At 43.8% G+C, this 19,529-nt stretch overlaps 1 protein-coding gene across 1 annotated transcript in view; it reads right to left on the bottom strand.

Annotated features, from left to right (window-relative positions):
- LOC104082008 overlaps positions 1-19,529 on the bottom strand; it is a 154,562-nt gene that overhangs the window by 126,452 nt on the left and 8,581 nt on the right. The window contains exons 3-4 of the mRNA XM_009584952.1: positions 15,347-15,431; positions 14,706-14,876 (exon numbers count right to left, since the gene is read on the bottom strand). Coding sequence (XP_009583247.1) covers positions 14,706-14,876; positions 15,347-15,431 — 256 coding nt within the window. The remainder of the gene's footprint in view (positions 1-14,705; positions 14,877-15,346; positions 15,432-19,529) is intronic.

The raw sequence follows: 19,529 nt of genomic DNA, 5'->3' as shown, positions 1-19,529 counted from the left end.
AGGAAAGCCATTTGGGCCCGATCAGGGCTTTCTCCTGCACTCCTCTGCTCTGCACAAACCAGGGCTGTTACGGAGAGGGAAGTGGGGCAGGCAGGACTATGCAGGCAGAGATGAACAATGCCTTAACAAGAACAAAAGCAATTTCAAATCCCACCAGTTTGTCAGATTACTTAAGACATTTGACTGAATGTCAAAAATGTTTCAATGAATCGTTTCACCACCCAGATCTTATTTCTAGGCCCTCTTCTGAAAAACAGAAAAAAATCCTGAAACTTAGTAATTAACTACTTAATTTCAGGTTTTCTCAAATACGTGTTCATAATTCCATTGTGCAAATGTGACCCAAAGCAATAAGGCTTTGAACCGGTTAACTTGAATCTAGAGAAATACCTTTCCAAGTCCGGTAAGGACAAAAACTAAAACCTCATATCCAGCTTCTGGAGTCTTCCTAATGCCCCTGTTCTGCCCTGACATTTTCACAGGTGACTGCAGGCATGTCTCCCACACCTATTTGGTTCATGCCCAGCAGCTCCGCAGAACCGATCACCTTTCTTCCAAATGGATTTGGTCTGCTGGGCGCTGACTTAAATAAAGTGCGTGATGCCACGTGTGCCATAGAGAAGCACGACAATGTGATTCACATGCTGCCTACAGATTTTCCTCAATCTCTTTGTATTGTAGGGCTTGTACTCCTGCGTATCATTTGGAGGAACTCTCAGAATAATGATTTGGCATGTGTAACTGGGTTTTCCATTTCTGTTGTTTAAGCTGCTTTCAGGGCCATGCTGAAATTGCAAAAAAAAGACTTTCCCACATCACAAATCACCGTAGTACTTGGTGTGCACTATATCAATAAAAAGATTAGCTTACTTATAGGAAAAGGATGACAAAGTCCACAATTGTCCAAGCCATGAGAAAAATGAGGTTCTGTTTCAACTAAACCAGCTAGTAACAATGTCACATTTTAACCCTCAGCTCCTCAGGTACAGTACAAGGCTCACAAGCGGATTTTATCTTATGTGCAGCATTAAATTAGTGCCATTAACCTTATAGGTCAGCCCTTTGAAGTCAAGCAGGCATTTTGCTATTGATTTCCATGGAGCCAGGATTGCATATTTATTTCCACTGACTATTTATTTCAAAGCATCAGGAAAATTTTCTGCTTAGAAGCCCAGAAAAGAAATGTGAAACAGAAGGATGTGGAAAGAGGGATTTCTCCCTTGGTGTGAATGCAGCATCTTCCAGTACCATCCCAACTGACAGCAATCTATGCAGACTCTGAGACAGCCCTAGAGGGACCAGCAGAAGTATTTAAAATACTTTCAGAAATCAATTCTAATGGCTTTCCAGGAGTGGAGAGAGAAAGCAACAGGCAGACAAATGACTCAAGTGAAGCTGAAGCAAACAGCAATGGGGCTAGGGGAGGGCAGAAGAGCCTAGACTTAAACCTGGAATTGTGCTGCACTGAAAAGATGGAGCAACTACCATATATATCCCTGTTCAAACCCAGGCTTTTAAGGTTCATCAGAACAAAATTTGACTGAGCCAGGTAGAGGAATTTGAGAGAGAGGTAATTCATATTTTGTTCTCATTCACTGGAAAGAGAAAAGTACCAGGCTCCATGATTTTATTAGTTAAGCATTTTAAGGAGTGCCAAGAGTTGATAGCAAATTTCCAAAAGGCCTGGCTCCTGTCACGGGGAAATCATATTCTGTAAAAAGAGAAATAGCCAACAATGAAAAAAAGTATCAGGAGTGGGGAAAAGATACCTGGCCAGGCACTGGTGACAGTGAAGTGCGCACTAAGGAGCTACCGGTGCAGGGCTTTCCTGGACTGCAGAGTGGGAGAACCACAGCAAACCACAGGGCTATGGACGCGATTACCAACATGTAAGAATGGGCACCGTACTGAAATGGTGCACAGCAAACACAGGACAAAACGATGGCTCTTTACATTGGAGAGCTTCCAATCTAATCATACCTGTGGGTATTACTTAATCCAAAAGGCTCTACCCAAAATGCTCAGGGGTTGGACTAGATGACCTTTAAAGGTCCCTTCCAACCCAAACCATTCTATGGTTCTATGATCATACTGGAGCCTAAGCAGTCATGCTGCCCCTACGTGAGTCCTATCCAAGCACGTTAAACAGCAGTTCCAACCAACTCAAAGCAGTTACACAAATTCTTATTTCTGAATATAAGGGAAAGACCTGTTTCTAGTGAGCATGTAAGAGCGCCTTACAGGATGCTCAAGAGAGTTTGCATACCATCTTCTATTCCTTCTAAATGAAAACAATTTTACAGCCCTTTTTCTTCGGTATTTCCATAGCCTGGGGCTCATTTTTAATTTGTAACTGAGGACTTGAATTTGCTGGGAAGGGTCAAAATAGAAATTCTTATTTCTCTGTGCATTTCCTTCCAGGCAGCCTACACAAACCCAAGTGGAATTCATTGTTTTAATGAGAAGAAAAAGGAACGGCGTTTCAGCTGCCCGTGGGGGATCCTTACTGTGTAGCAAAAAACACGGCATCAGGCCCTCAGGTTCCTTATTTTTTGTTTAGAAATGTGAAGATGATTTTTTTTAAAGGAGTAGTGACCCACTGCAGAGACAGTGATCAGAGGAAGCCCAAGGGTCTCAGAGTGATCACGCATGTTGAAGAGGAACGGGGGGTTGTCCCTTTTCCTGGCTGCCTGATGCGATTCGGGATCTGATTTGTTGAAGTTCCCAAGCTCTCACTCATGAACCAAGTCAACGCAAACTGTGCTTTGCACATACAAAGCACGGTCTGATGCCAAATGCTAGAAGGTCCTGGCATCTCAAGTAGGTGTTCCAAATTCAGCAGGTAGTCTCTGACCTCAGCCTCTGTGCTTTAGCTTCCCAGCTGGAGAATGGGGATATCCCCCACCAGGAGATCATTTTGTTCACTCCAAATCAAAACATCTTGTGCATACTTACAATCTTCATTTAAGAAGAAAGTATAGCCAAGTGAAATCTTTAATTTTAAGTTCATATTTAACAGGGCAAAATGAAATAGCTCCAGTTTTCCTTTTACCTTTTTTCTTGCAGAAACTATTCACTGACCTCAGCACAAACTAGTGAACTATTCCGTGTCCTGAAAACACGTTGCAAAGAAAGAATTACGCATGATAAACATTTAATTTAATACTGCAGGTAACATTTTTACACTATGTTTCTTAACACTATTTTTTTCAGCAGGGACCTTCTGGAAAAAGCAATAAAGTACAACCGTCGGGCAGCATCCTTGTGACACTGGTGCAGTCCTCAGTGACAGCTGGACTTGGTACATGGATTTTAGCCACCTGTGAAAACGAAGCAGCAGTGGCAAGCTGTTAGCCCTAATACTGAAGAGGAAAATAGCAGGGCGTGCAGTGTGCTTTGCGTGAGGATGTCAGACGAATGATGAGACTGAGCAATCTTTGTTTTGTTTCTCGAGGGAAATGTGCCATAGCCCACTTGAGCCAGGGCTTGACCCCTTCTGCTCCAGGCTGCCTTTTCCCCGGCTTTCTCCTCGAGCGTCTGCTGACCGCAGCCCTGCTTCCCAGGGCCTGATCGCAGCATCAGTCTGCCTGATTTGCAGTCCCAGCACCTCCCATCTGGGCCCCCTGTCCCCGTCTCTGTTTTTCTGCCATTTCTCCTCTTAGCTAGTCATCTTAACTTGTCCCTAACCAGACCCTTTAAAGGCGGGGTTTAGCCCATCCCTAAAAAAAAACCACAGAGCTGTCCCTGAGATGCGGAGTGGTGAAACTCAGGAAAAGAGAACAGGGGAAAGCAAATGGTTATGGGGCCAACAGCAAAAATACAGGAGGAGGGGGCAGCCCATGTCTCTCCTCCTAAGGCAGAGGATTAGCACAACAACCCACATGAGACCAATGCCCTGAAAAAGTCCAGGTTTGGCTGTTGTCCAAGGACACAGTGTAGCAGCTATACGCACGGCAGAAGAAGAACACCCAAATAAAATAATTGCTGTGTGTCATTGGTGTCCTTTCCTTAATGCTTTCATTGTCCCGAGGGCACATACGAGGTCTTTTCTTCTCTCCGCACTTGGTTGCCCAGCGGGACCCAGTGGCCTGTCCTGCTTTCAGTCATGCTCAACACGAGGACGAGTTTGTCCCTCCGCTGTATGATAGCTGTCTTAGTAGCAACCACATTGCATTGCATTTCTTTCCCGCTTTTGGGGGCTTCCCCGCACCAGGCAGGGGTGGGATGCTGTGAGCAGGGCAGCCTGAGGCAGGGCGCGGGCGCGGAGGAGGGTGCAAAGGTCCAGGAGGGCTGGGTACTGCTGCGGCACGGCGGTCCGTCCCGCACATGCCAGACACAGCACAGGGGCACTGGAGTCTCAGACAAAAAGTTACTGGTTTGGAGTTTGTTTGCTTTTTCTTTCAAATAGCAAAGGAATACTTTTTTTCCATGACACTCTTGCTACAGGAGCTGGATTGGTTTTGAAGAGACTTTTAAAGACAACAAGCCAACTTGAGGCAGGCACCAGCAGAGAAAATTTCTGCATGAACAGTTAAAATTATAAGCATGAAAATAAGTTATAAGGACTGGGAGGTGTTTAAACAGGCAAGTGCCTGCAGCCCCCACCCGCTGACCCGGCCTCATGGGGTTTGCTATCAGCCCCACTCTTACTACTGTTTGACTTGGGATATTTCTTCCCCCCTGTCTCATGCCTACCTTCTTGGGGGCTTTTGAAGGGAGTTTATCAATGGCTCTTTTGGAAAGTCAAATAAATTATGTCAATCAGTCCCCCTACCCAGCTTATTTAGCGACATTTTTTAAGAATTCCATTAGTTTCATTAAACATGATTATTTTTCCATTTAGATATAATATTCCTGTTCCATATAAGAGTGATATTTACTGATGTTATTTTACTTCTAAGTTAGCAAGGTTTTCTTCATTGGCAGTGTGTGAACATGCACACTTTGGCAGGGTTCAATGCATACAGTGATGAGGGCATTGAAAATACCTAGACAAATTAATAATGTAGCCCTGAAGAGGAACACAAGTCCGTTAATATTAATGCTAATATCAAAAGTGTCTAGAGTAGCAGACAAGATAATTTTTCTTTTTGTCAGGAATAAAGGGAGATCAGCAAGGGCCATGTATAGATTGCATAGCTTGGCTTTAAAAACACTGAATAATTTGAAAAAAGCCATTCTAGTTCCTCTTCTTTAAAGAAATAATCAATCAGTGCTAGTTCTCTCTCTCTGACTTAGTAAAGAAACTAGAGTTATGCCCTTAAACCAAGGCTGTCAATTTATGTTGACAGACCTTGATGAGTATAATTACAGAGCACCTAACCCAAGTAGCAGTTGAGGGGGAGAAGTTAAAATAAAAACCTAATATTGGAAAAAATTGATCAGCCTTCTTTCCTTTTCTCTCTGGAGCCTGCTCAAAGCTCATTTATTGGAAAGACTGATGGCAGCACAGAGACTGTGGGACTAGTCCGGGCTCTCTGCGCAGTGCACTTAAATGATTAGGGAATATTGGACACCTTCGCTGGAGTCGGCTGTTTGTCCTCCCGTCTCGGAGCTGCGCGGCGCTGCCTGCCAGTCGTGCATCAGGGCAGCCCCGCGCGGAGCCACTGAGTGCTGCTGATGGCGCAGGAGCCCTCCCTGATCGATAGCCCTGTTCCTCCGCTGCCTTGGCTAAGAGCTGAAGAGACTAGTTGGTGCATATGTGATGACTAGAATTTAATTATATATCAGATTGATTTTCAATTACAACTTCAAGGAGCTGCTTGCCAGGATTTCAAGTTCGTGAGAAAGGCCCTGCGTCTCCTTTCTGAATTCTTTTCTCCCCATATTCCTGCGCTATGTGGAAAATTTTACAGACTCTCTACCTTCAGCTCTCTGTCTGGGGATAAACAGCTTCAAAGTTTCCAGTAATAATGAGAAGATCAGCTCTATCTGAGACTGAACCTATTCAAAGCTGGAAGAGGAACTTTAAAGATGTGGAATAAAATGGAATAGAGGTCTTTTCCAACCTTAATGATTCTATGATTCTATGATTCTATAAAAGGTCTAGTTACAATGGTGATTTTTTTTTCTTTACTGTAAGTTTCCCAGTGCTGAATTAAGAAGCAGAATCTACCTTCAGACTGAGGTTTTTTGATGTTGGGCATAGCACCAGAAGGGACTGAACTCAACCCAGTCTGTAGAAATGGGAATGTGTGAGTAAGAAAACATTCTTATTTTATAAACCCATCTAAACCCAGTCCTGGATGAAACTGGGAATAGTCAGCATATGAGAGCAACCAAGTAGATCAGAAACCAAAGGTTTTCATGAAACCCTCCTAGATCAGTTTTATTGCTTTTATGGCTGTTCTTATGGCTGTTAACATCAGAGATTTTAATAAGACTTTCGACAAATGCAATTAGTATGTGAACTGTATACTGGGTAACTACATGAAAAATTGAGCTGGATTTCAGGGAAAAAAAAAAGATATTAGTTAAATTTCAGTGCCGGGTCTGATCTGCTTACTCCAAAATACAGACACAAAATTTGCCAGTAAGCTCACACAGAAGTATTTTTAAGTTATATAAAGTGGAAATCTTCAAAAAAAAAAAAAGAAAATACAAAATTTTGAGTGGACTTAAAAATTGATTTGATGTGAACAGAAAAAGAAAACCCTGAGCAAATGAATAAAGAGCAGGAAAAGAGTAACAACCAAAGGACTTAGGCTTACATTTGCTGGGACTGGGAATGTCTTTGCTCATGGTGTGGGCAAACGTGTGTGATGCAGCCATCTCCACGTGCACCACTGGCTTTTCCAGGGATGGCATGTGAGCTCCATCAGGCAGCCATGACTGAGTACCGCTGATAAAAGAGCAGCAACAGTGTCTGCCCCAGGGGCTGCAGGAGGGACTGCAAGCCCCCTTGCCTGCAAGCATGGCCACAGGCTAACACCCCACTTGGCCAGCTGCCCTCTCTGCCCCATACATGCATAGCAATACCGGGTAAATGCAAAACAGCTTTTAGAAGGTACATCACTATATACATATAAATAGGTATATGCTATATAGAGTAATAAATTAGTCCTGAGTTCTGTAGCAAAGCCTCTGATTTTTATAGAATAAAATTTTAACCTGTAGGGGAACACCGCTCGTGACCGGCCGCCAACTGGATTTAACTCCGTTCACCACAACTCTCTGGGCTTGCGTAGAGATATGGCTAACAGTAAGTGAAGATGAAGCAATTGTTTATGAAACCTGTAAACTGCTAAATACATGCATTGTTCAGATCCATCTGAATAGCAGTATTGTTGTAATGTATTCTTATTTAGATTTTCTTCATTGTCTGAAAAACTTGCATGGAAATCTTGACAACGTGTCATGTATAAAATCCAGCCTTTTTCTGCTATCCGGCCACAGGCCAGCTGCTTTCTTGAGACATCCTATCTACAATGCAGATATGTTTCACTTTGACTGTTTTGAACCTGCCACCAGGTTCCCCTTCCATGTTCTCATGATAATCATGATTTTATCTACTGTATTATACCTCCCCTGTTACCTTCTTTCCAAAAAGAATAGTCCTAGTTGAATTACTGTCTCTTTTTCAAGCTTTTAATTATCCTTCTTTCCCTTCCACCTACGTTTTCTAGTTCTATTCTATCCTTTTTGATCGGTGGGAGAACAGGTTTGCACATGATGTACATGATCCAGGCACACCTTGTATTTATATTATTTGATGTTGATAATTCCTGTTTTTTCTCTGCTCCCTTCCTAATAATTCCTGATGTTCTGTTTACATCTTGTGATTGGTCCCATCCATGAAGTTGATGTTTAGACAAAACTAGTTACTGGAACTAACTTTCCTAAGGATTACAGAATAATAGAAGAGCTCAGGTTGGATTTTGGGAGGTCATCGAGCCCAACAGCCTGCCATGAGATATTGGAAGACTCCCAAAGACCTCTCTTCTAGACAGGCCACGATCTCCAGCCTCTCCTTGCAGGGCAAGTGCTCCAGCCGCCACCATCCTGGTGGCCCTCCACTGGACTCACAGTCACCAAAGACTTTCTTATACCGGGGGCCCAAAACTGGACACAGTATTCCAGGTGTGGTCTAAGAAGCACAGGGGAAGCCTCACTTTCTTCAATCTGCTGGCTCTGCCGCACTGGCTATTTATATATTATTTACACAACCCAGCCTCCTGTGCATGTCTTTTCCCTTGTCAGGATTACAAAGTTCAACTATCACTTTGTCACCCAGTCACTCAGCACCGTGATATCCCTCTGCACGTTGCCAGTCAAGTTTGCTTTCTCTAAGATGATCCCATCAGTGAACGTTGTCATCTCAGTCTCAGCCCGTTTCTCCAGATAGTTTCCGAATATATCCACGCATTATGATTTAAGTATCATGACAGTCTGATAACTGAATTTATCCTATTTCAATGTTTTGCAACAGAAGCAGCCGTACCTTCAGCTGAAAGCATGATTAGCCTCAGTCTTTCAAAAGCCTCAGCATCCTTCAAAATATTTACCATATTCTCCATCCCTACTGACCGCATTTTTGTTTTAAAGTGGGCCCAACCAGCACACAGAGCTTGTCTCTGTAGGCAGATCCATTGCAACCACAGAGAAGCTTATAGTAACCAGCGTTATAGCTGGTGGAAGATGTAGACAGGATGGGGTCTTCAGCGCTAAACCTTTAGGGGCTGAGTTACAGCCTAGTAGCGACACACAGCACCTGAGTAGGGGAGGCATGAATAACAAAAACATCTTGTCTGTGTCTGGGCTTCCGAACACCACCAAGATCAGGTGCACAAAGTTCACCTAATCAACAAGGTGCATCTGTAGAGCCGACACATGTGGCTGTAACGGATACTGGCCCTTTATGTGAAGGTGAGAAAAATTCTCAATAGGGGGGACTCAAATGCGCTGAAGCCAGTTGGGCTGTCACCACCACCATTTCAGAAGCCTCCGTTATCTCTTTTGTTTCTGTTTCTCAGATTTCCCTTGAAAGCTCAATTGTGTCTTTGACATGGGCATGCTAGAATGAAAATGGAAATGTCCAATGTTTAGAGGCAGAGGTCACTTGAATACTCTCAGGAGCTAAGTGAGGCAAAAGGAAAACATAAATTAAGTTTACTATGAGATTAAGAGCACTTCATGATTCAGGTTTTGTTCTTCTCCTGAGGACTAGACTCCCCCTTTCAGCCAGGATTTCCTGACATCAAGCAGTCAGGGTGTGAGAAGGGCACGGCACAGGGGCTGCAGCATCAGGGCGGCAGCATCCCTCCCGAGGGAGAGTCCCGTTCAGCATTTCAGGGCTCATTAGAATATTTTCTCAGACAATCATAAACCAAGGATTAAGAGAAAGGATTTTCACAGAGAAACAAGCCCTTGACAGAGTAGGCAGCAGGATGTTTTTGTACCTTATCAAATAGAGGACAGGCCCAGAACACATCCTGAGTGCTGCTGTGTTTAGTCCTCCAAAAAAGAGCAGCTCTACAGTACCAGCACCACACATGCGTGAGTAGAACAAAGTTTAGTCTTAAGGATCAAAAGGAATTAGAGTCAGGTCAAAATCTGAAAGATTTGTGTTTAAATCCTCATGGGCTCATGCCTGTTTGCTGCAGAGAGGCTGCTGGGGTATAAAATCCCTTGTTCCCCATAAGGCCAGGCTTCGGAGGCTGCCTGCGCTTTGGAAACAAGTCCCAGATGCCACAGCTTTTCATAGCCACCTTTTCTTGTCTTACAGCACGTTGCCAACAACCATGTCTGCTGAGCCTCATGTTCAGTGCAGTAAAACCAAGTGTGTTTGAGAAGACCTTGGGTTTTCCTCCAAGAGCACTGCTCAATGCTCTTCAAGGCAACTGCTAGAAGCTCCTGTGGTGAGAGGAGATCCAGTTTTAAGATGAGGACAATGCAGTCACACACATCCAGCGAAGGCCAGCTGGTTCGTCTCATCTTGAGTTTCCTGAGCCTCCTCCATCTAAAATGAACTAGATCAGATGCATTACGTTAGTGTGTTCAGTGAGTTGCCTGATGTAGATGGGCTCAGACACGCTCTTATCATCCTGTATCTCAAAGAGGAGAGTGGTTGGTGCACTGCCTGAGTGCTGCCTGCTGGAAGAAGAACATTTTGCTCCTGTTTGGTGGTTTCCCCTCCAGTGCCAAAGTCCTCCTTAATTTTCAAAATGTTAGGCTTGCCTCATCTTCTGAGCCCCCAAACACTGACATTTTTCCAGTCCTTCTGCTCTTTCACTACTTCTTTTCCTTCTTCAGTTATCACCTTTCTGAACCTGAATCTCAAAATATATTCTCCATTTCTCTGCTTATCAGAAAAAGGACCATTTCTCATTGCATATTTCCCACTTCTACCACAGTTCACCTCTCTTTGTCTTGACTCAGCCTATATTTAACCTTTCTATAATGTACAAAACTTTCTCCCACTGCCCATATGAAACTTATGTTACCCCAATTTTTTCCTGTCTACTCCACTTCTTGTTGTCTAGTTTTCCTCAGGATACTTTATAGGGAGGATGTTATATAAAACATTTATTGCTCTGTATCCTAGGGAACTGGCTGGTTTTAGTGTTATCAGTGGCATTATTAGAACAGACTATATTATAAGGAGTTTTGATGGGAATTACAGAAGCCAGGTTACAGATCTACTCACATCAAAGAGGGAGAGAGAGAGCTTGTAGCGTGGAGAGGGAATAGATGGCCGCATCCTAAAAGTCTCATAAAGGATTTCTTTTTAGCCTTATGTAATCTGAAATAATAATAGGTCCTTCTAACCCAAACTTTTGTGTCTCTCTCTCAGGCTAATGAAAATTTTAATGTGCCTCTTGCCACCTTTTACATTCAGGCAACAGAATGAATATTTCCAGAACCACTTTTTTCACTTTTTTTTTCTTTTTGTTTGCCTGAAATTACAGTATGTCCCAGGAAATACAGTCTGCGTGTGCTAATGACCACAGTGAATAACATCAGGAGAAGAGAATATATGGCATAAAAGAGGCAACATCGCAAACTAGCATTACCAAAGCTGTGACACCAAATTTCCAAGGACAGAATTGGAAAATCAATCTGCAATCCTCAAGCGGTGGTTGGCATAACTGAACAGAAACCTGCCTTGAGGAAGAACAGGCACTCACTGCGGCTGAAAATCTGTAATTACAATAAGCTGAGACCAAATTTGACACTGTTCCCTGTGTGCATCAGATACTTGGATCTCACCTCCTCTGTGCACAAAGCCCTGCAGGATCCAGCCCTGTGGAATCCCTTTGAAGCTGGAAAGGAATAAGATTCTCTTCCATTCCGTGAAAAAAAATCCTGTTTCATATCAACTTTGGGGACGTGGCCCCAGGGAGACCAAGCCCCATGGTCCCTGCTCGTTGCACCCTGAGGGACTCCGAACCAGAGGTCCTCGTCCATTGGTGCCATGGCCCCAAGGCTTCTCAGCCAGCCCTGCCGACAGGCTGCCAACTGCCAGGTGAACAGCCTGCAGAAAAGCAAGAAGGCCTCTCCATCAGCTGTTTTCTGAGCTTTTTCTACCTTTATATATTACTTTTTTTACTGCAGGAGGCCCAGAGTCAGGAACCAAGAGCCCATGTGGAGCTCAATGACGTAGTAAATGTGTTGCCATATGGCTGGAGAGGAGCAGCCTAAAAACCTACCACAAGTGCACTTAGAAAAGCAAACAAATTACCCTTCCTGTTTTTAAGGAGTCCTGCAATTTTTCAGCCTGATTCATGATTTTCTTGTGAGAGGCTGAATTATTTGGGAAGAAGACAGTCATACTGTCTAGCACTGGGCAGCCAATAGCCGTGCTTTGAAACACCCTTGGAGAGACTGCTCCTCTTTGACTGTATAGGGAAATTTGGCTGCTTAGAGTGCCCTGAATCATCCTGCAATTAAATGTCTGCAATGGGGATTGCAAAAACGCATGTGGTGTTGGAATATTTGTCTCGGACAAAGCTGGAATGAGTACGGATCTGGGGAGCCCCTCTGCTTTAAGAAAGTCACCATTCACCAGTACATCACTATAAAATCTATTGGAAGAGGCAGTGGGCATCAACTAAAGCCATTTTGCCAACAGGTAACAGGTATATGCCCAAATAAAGTATAACATCCCAGCAAAGCACTTTCATGTATGCATAACAGAGTCTGTGTTCTGGCTTTCCTCATATAAAAATGCCTCCAAAACCAAAACCCCAGCTAACATCACTGTCAGGTACAACATGTCAAGCTTAAAGCCTGAAGATGGGCAGAGATGTCCCATGAGCCAGCTTTGGGAATTTCATTGTGTGATCCTGTTCTGCCAAAAGCCTGTTGCCCAAGATCTTTTTAACTAAATGGTTTTAGAAAAAAGATCGAAAATGGTTCAAATTCTCATATCCCACAGGCTCAAATTCAGAGGGTAAACAAAACATGACAGTTTAGTGACATGGCAAGTTTTGAGGCATGACTTGAGACCACTTTTGTGACTGACCATTTTTATATCTCCGTTTTATGTGTGGGGTGCAAAGAAGCATAATCACTTGCAAAGAAGTTATGTGGCAGAGCTGAGAGTTGTGCCCAGGCTTTTCCAGACCCAAAGTGGACCCTTCTCCACTCTTGTCTGATACGTGGGAGACTTTTGTTTTCAGGAATCGGTTACTTTCAATAAATTACTTGGCAGGGAAGGAGGGAGGATTGTGGGTTTGTGGGTTTGGGGGTCAGCGCATCATAAAGATACGTATGTACAGCTAGAGAACAGCAATAGATACCCAGCTTCGAATCCTACCCTATGCAAGTGGCACTAGAGACTTTGTCAGAAGTTCCTGTGATCTGGCGGCAGCTGAAAGGGAAGGAAGATAAAAGAACTAGAAGGAGAGATTGTATAGCGCAGCTGGCTCCAGTCCTGGAGCGCAGCTTCCATGGGAGGTTGAGAAGCTTTTTTGCTTCCAGGGAAGAGCTGATAAAATCAACATCAGACATTTGAAAACTTTAAGATCCACCACAGTGGCAAAATATCATTTTTATTGTTTGATATTGTTCTTTACACTGATTTATGATGAGTTACCACAACGAATCCTGACCATTGAAAGGCTATTTACTTTTCATGCAAGACAAACTCTTTACAATAATGCAGTGGTTTTTTAAAGCCAAGTTCAGCCATTAGCCTGAAGGAGACCATCAATGTGAACTAAATGAATTCTCTCCCCACAAGTTTCAATAAGCTTTTTTTTTTTTTTAATCTCCCGGGCAAAAAAAAAGTTCTTGAAAAAACGTTATTTTAGGAAAGAAATGCAGAATGGGTTTTCTGTACAACTGAAGGGTGGACATTCATGGTTCATTTCTGGGTGAACTTTTCTTTTTCCTGCCTTAACATTTCTTTTTTTTTTTTAACTAAAAAAACAGCAAGGTAAATAAGAGCACTGTCACAATCCAAGAGAAGAGCTGGGAATCTGAAGCTTCATCTGCAAAGCCCGAACACCAGCCATGATTCATCTTCCACTGATGTGGCACACGCTGGAAGCTGGGGTGAGCAGCAGCCTCCGGCATGCAGCGGGCTGGTCTGGGGGGGAGCAGAGATGTTGCAAATGAGTAGACTCCACCAAAGCGCACACACTGGAAATACAATGAAGAAATGAGCCATGTGCATTAGAATGTACAAGACATCTTTGTGCTTAGGGGCATTTGTGTTATAGAAAAAAGCAAAAAGCATTTTTTATAGCAAAGCATCTTGGTTTTATCCGGCTGTGTTATTAACGGGTGACTGGTTTTGCTCTGGTGGGCTCTGGTCTATTAGAGCTACTGCACATGCACAAAGTGGCTTTTGGGCACAAGAGAGATGGAGAGGGAAGGACTCCCTAATCATTATTATCCTGTGTTTCTTACAGAATATTGAACACATGCCATGCCCCATTTTGTAGCTATATCCAGCCAGAGGATTGCACTCCTGATCCACATGCCCCTCCAGAAGTTACGTGAGGGTCAGAGCCCTCACTTCTAGGATAACCTGGATGGAAATGTTTCTATTTAAAACTGGAAAGGTTTTTATAGAGAGCAGCTATATTCTTTGTGGGAGATTTCTGTGAGAAATCCTTCCTTTCCACAGAAAATTTATATGGGAATTTTTTTAATAAAAAACACATATTTGAAAACTCTCCCTTTCCCTTACAGAATATGTCGACTCCCCACGCTTCCCTGCAATGGGGGTCTCCAGCCGGACTTCATTCCTCACAATGTGTCGTGGAGAGGTTTCTCTATGATGCAGGACCTCCTCTTGTAAAGGAATTTTCTGCACACCCCTCACACCCCTTTTTTCAAAACAAGCTCTGGTCCAAACTCACACCCACTGGAACCAAGTGGAACCACGCAGGCAGACTGCAGGCTTTGAACCAAAAGCACAAAAACCACCTCACTCATTTTCCCTGGCTCTCTGACTCCCTTCTGCACTTTCTTTTCCAAAACAGAAGGAGGGAATCCCACAGCGTGTAGCCGTTATTCGCCTTTTCCTTTCCCTCTTCGCTGCTGAGGTCAGGAAATAAAGCAGTCCGAAGGAGTGCTTGTTCCACGCGTGCCGATCCATCACAACGTAGCCTGGGGCAGGGTGAGCCTCCGCGGCTCCTGCATGGTTTCCCTCCCTCGATGCTCGAGCAGGACGAGCAGGACCCGTCACAGCAGTCGCTGCCGAGGCTCTGAAACAGATACCAGCACCAAAGGGGAAACTCAATCACATCACTTACGCAGTTTCTCTTCCTGCTCCAGCATCAGGAAGGATCCTGGCAGGAGACCTCCCAGGCAGCTCTGCGTCACAGATGCATTCTTCTTGTGCTGGTTTTCCCTGTCCTCTTTGGGCAGTTTGAGAGATGCTGTTGCTGACATTGCTGGCATCCCAGAACCCAGGTTTTGCGGGTCTGTAAAATACAAGAACTGAACGTACATTTTTAAAGTTCAACGCATCTTGCATTCAAGGACACAGAAAAGACTTCTCTGTAGAAAGAAGGGAGAGTTAAAAAACATAAAGGCTAATAGTAACAGCTGAATATTATTTCCATGAGCCGTTTTATACCAGGACTAAATCTGTCCGATTTAAACAAAAGGAGATAAGCAAGCATTTCTCCTGAAATGGATTATGCCTTTATTTATTGCTGCTGCATTGATAGGGTGGGAGGCAAAGATGGGTTTAGCAGGGATTAGCCCTCGGTCGCCTGCACTCAGGCCGCCACTGCTGCTCGGTGTCGGGGGTGCCAGCAGACACGGCTGCTTGGGCTGCAGGACCACAGGTACCTGTCCCGGAGAGCAGCCTGGAGGCACCTCACCATCACCCACCGCAGCGCTCTCTCCTCTTCACTGTCAGAAATGACCCTTCTTGCTCTGCACTTACCATTAGTCTCTCGGGGAACTTTGACAGGGCCCAGGCTTACTCCAAAAGAGATAAAAGTGAAAAGGTCACACCTTTGGGTCAGAGGCTAAAAGGCAGATAAAACACCCTGCCTGCAGAAGCAAAATCCAAGGGAAATCAAACCAGCTTCCAAGAAAGGGTAGCTTGTAGGCTGAACTCCGGTGGGAGGACGCAATTGCCCTTCTTTTAGCAACTCTCCCCCTTTTTTTTCCCAACATGGATTAACAAAATATGTTTAAGCACAAAACAAAATAAACTCAAATGAAAAACCCAGCCTGCCTCCTCTCCAATGGCTGATTTAATGGAGACTTTTGCTCTGCAGGGTCATCTTTTCATCTCTTACTGAGGGGAGAGGAAAAAATACTTTTAAGCACAGGAAAGACAAAATTTGGTATTAGATGTCTTCCTTTAACCAAACAGGGCACAGCTATTCTTCTGACTGGTGACTTTAAGAGGACTTGGAATAATAAATCAGAAAATGTCAGCTTTCAGTTAGGTGGTTAATGAAGGGGATAGTGGCAAGTTGTGGGAGGGAAGAATAAACCATGAAAGGCAAAAACACAGATAATACAAAACATATGTAAATGAGGATCTAAGGAACCTTTTTAGTGTATTTAGCAACAAACTATTAACATTTTTATAAGCAGAAAAGGCAGCTTTGAGGCATCCTAGCCAGAGTGAGCCAGATGCACATGCATGTGGACTTTTACATATTGAGCCACAGGTTGAGAGAGGAATTTTCTTCAGATCCCTTTGGATCCGAACAAAAGAAAACAAAAGTTTAGGTCACTTCTCCCAGGGGAATCAGAGCAGCAAGGATGGTTGAGGTTTGCATGTGCGCGTGTGAAGCGAGATCCCGCAGCAGCTCTGCAGAGATGAGCGTGCCCGTGCAGAACCTACAAACCTACATTTGCACAGACGGCTCCAGTTGTTCCAACATTAACATTAGGAGATCAAACTTTTGCAGTTTCCCTTCTTTTAGTTCATATTTCTGCAGTGTGCTGCTGCAAACAGGTAATTTAAAGGGCATTGTATAAGAATTGGATGTTTTCTTGTGTTTACTGCTAGTGCCTAGCTTTACAATCTGTCCCTCTTCAGCTTTATGCCCTCGGATCCAGGTCTTCCTTCCAATAAAAACTGTGAAGGTTTTGCCATTGACTTTGCTTGATTTCCAGCACTTCTCCCCGACTTCAGTTTTTTCATTCAGCAGAGTTTTAAACCCTCAAACTTCTCTGCATAAGACAAGAAAGGAATGAGGAAATTCAGTTTTCAGCTTAACCAGGACAACTGCTGAGCCATTAGAAACTCCTGGGGGTTTATGAGGCCCCAGAGCACTAGAGAAAGGTTGACACGTTATCTTGTGCAGAAATGGAAAATTTGGGGAACGACCAACCGGTTTAACCTCGGCAAGATACTTGAACACAGTATTAAGCAACTGCCTCATAGCAAGTAGGAATAACTCTGATAAAAAGAACTGGTTAACTTGGATTTGTGAAGAACGAAGAATGTCAAACCACAGACTCTTCCACTGGGAGAGAAAATGTTTTACTGTCTGCAAAAGGATCCATGGGTTCAATTTTGAGTTTAATAATGTGTTTTCTGACATTTCCCTTGCTAAGGACATAAGTTTTAAACAAATGTTCTCCAAAATGGGTGCCCAATTGGCTGAAAAACACAGTCAAGTAATAACATTCAGGATATCAGTATGCGACTAGGAAGAAACACCTACCAGAGCACTGCAGCTGTCTCCCAGGCTTTCACGTACTAGCTTTTTCTTCTAACCTGACTGTGTTGTTCACAGCTGCATCTAAGAGCATGGTTTAAGCAAGAAATTAATAAAACCACTTTAGCCATCTCTGCTCCCTCCAGGTCTAAAGTTTGAGGTGATGAATTGCAATCCTGTCTTTTAAGGTATTTTTCATGCATCTGCACTGGGTTTCAGAGCAGAGCTGGCTCCCAAGTGCCCAGCCTCCAGCTGAGCATTTCACAACATACAGGTAACCCTTGGGGTAGATACTGCCAGGCTGCGGAGAGCACACCTACGTTTCTCTGAACTCCTGTGACAGAGGAACTTGTTCTAGGTCATAAGGAAGACTGTAAGATGGAAGGATGTAAATCTAGGTCTCCCAAATCACAGGCTATCCCACAACCATGGGACTTGGAAGGAAAAAATATATCATTTTAGATATGAAAAGAAAAAAAAGAAAAGCAGAGATGCTTGTTAAAATATACTTTGCTGCAAAGTTCATGATGTTGTAAGAGAAGTTTTATTTTCCAGGTAGTGAAACAGCCAATCATGCTTTTAACACATCTAGGATTAGCTAGCTGATAGATCCGTACAGTCAAAACCTGAGTATGAGTTTTGTCTCACAATGATCAAAATCAGAGTCACAAGTAGAACTCCTAATCTAGTGGCTGATAACACGTTGTGTAAATCATTACATTAACGATAAGCCCTCTGGGATTCATTTTCAGCATACGGCTGATCATTAAACCTCTTCTAGGTCTTTTAAGGTTATTCTGAATTTAAATCGATACTTAGCTCAGCTCTGCTGCTGTCCTTCATTGAATGCATCCAAAGGACACAGCCCTTTTCTCAAACAAGGGGAATCCTCACTCTGGTTTTAACTAAAAACTCTTCATTCCAATTTTTGGAATATTGGACTATTCCAGGAAAACTCCTGAAATGAGTTCAGCAAACAGTTGCTCAACCCCCTCCTTCCCTCCCCTTTAATCTCGGGTGCTGACCTGGCCATTCATGCCGTGTTTGCGGTGGTGAGCTCTGCAAACCAAGTTTCCATGGCAGCCCTAATCCTTGAATAGGGCTGGCTCCATCGGTGGTCACTTAGGACAGGCTTTGTCCTCCCCGTGTCCCGTCGCTGGCTGAATCAGAAGACAGAAAACAAGCGCCTTTGGTAAACATGACCTAATGAGATCCCTGGCTCTGTGACGGGGGCCTGGAAAGAGAACGTGTGGGGACACCCGCCTCTTCTGGGATTTTCCACTGAGGTCTCCCAACAGTTTCCTGCCTGTTTTTATAGACTGTTTTATGTAAACTGCATTTCTAATCACTGTTTCATTCTTCTTTTCTTTTTTAGATACAGATATAATTGAATGAGCATGGCAAAACCATGGTCTGGCTTAGCGAGAGCTGTGTCCAATGCTCTCTCCTTTCTGCAAGTGACAGGTTGTCCTCTCCCCGCTGGCCTGGCTGACCCCCTCCGTGACCCCCACGGCATCAAGGGGGGGACCGAGGGGTCCTTGTGGGGCTCCTGCAGTGCCGAGAGCAGGGTCCTGTGCTTTCAGCCTATTCCTCCTTTGGGTGTTAAACAACAGCATGCTGATCCCCTGCTACAAACCCTTCCCCAGCGGTGCTAGAAGCTGCCTAGAGGCCTCTGCAAATGACTTGAACAAAAATTAAACTCTACAAGTTCTCCAAATAGTACATAACTTCTTTCATTTTATGCTGAATAATCACAGTCAATTCATCTGGGCATTAACATGATTGCTTGCGAAACCTTCTAAGAGGATGACAGCCAAACATTTCCAGAAGATTAGGCTTTTCAGGCTGCTAAGACATTAGGAAAAAATGTTACTATGTAAAATTATGCCTGAAATACACTGAAGCAGACAAGCCATGTATTTTGAGTATATATTCTATACATTCTTTAAAGTATAACTTTTGCTCGGTTCCTCCAAGCTTTTTTCCTTTGCTCTGGGGCATGAAAGTCTTGCTATCCATCTTCTTTTAACTCATTACATGAGGCACAACAGCAAAGGTAAACGTGCTGGGCACCATGTACACTCATCTGGCCTTTATGCACTGTCAGTCACTTCTGCAGTGTTGGATGGGACTCAGCCTGTTATTTAAGGTCTGATTTCAACTGCTTGCCCTAATGTAACGCAGAACAGTTGTCACAAAAATGCTGATCGTTATCTCCACATACTGCAAATACATTTCACAGAATACAGAGGGCTGAGTCCTGTAGTCCTTGTTTTGGGAAAACTCCCACCGACTCCACATGATGTTTTACCCACAATTAGCAGCTACAGTCGATGTATTTATAGGAATTCCTCTGAAATCGAAAACACAGGCAGACTAATGGGATATAAAAGAAAGAGAAAGGAAGTGACTTTGGCCATGGCATGCTTCCACCCCATGCAG

Source organism: Fulmarus glacialis, unplaced genomic scaffold (genome assembly GCF_000690835.1).
Source record: "Fulmarus glacialis isolate BGI_N327 unplaced genomic scaffold, ASM69083v1 scaffold6069, whole genome shotgun sequence".
NCBI lineage: Eukaryota > Metazoa > Chordata > Aves > Procellariiformes > Procellariidae > Fulmarus > Fulmarus glacialis.
Note: the sequence above shows the minus strand (reverse complement) of the source record. Positions and strands in the feature narration are given on the sequence as shown.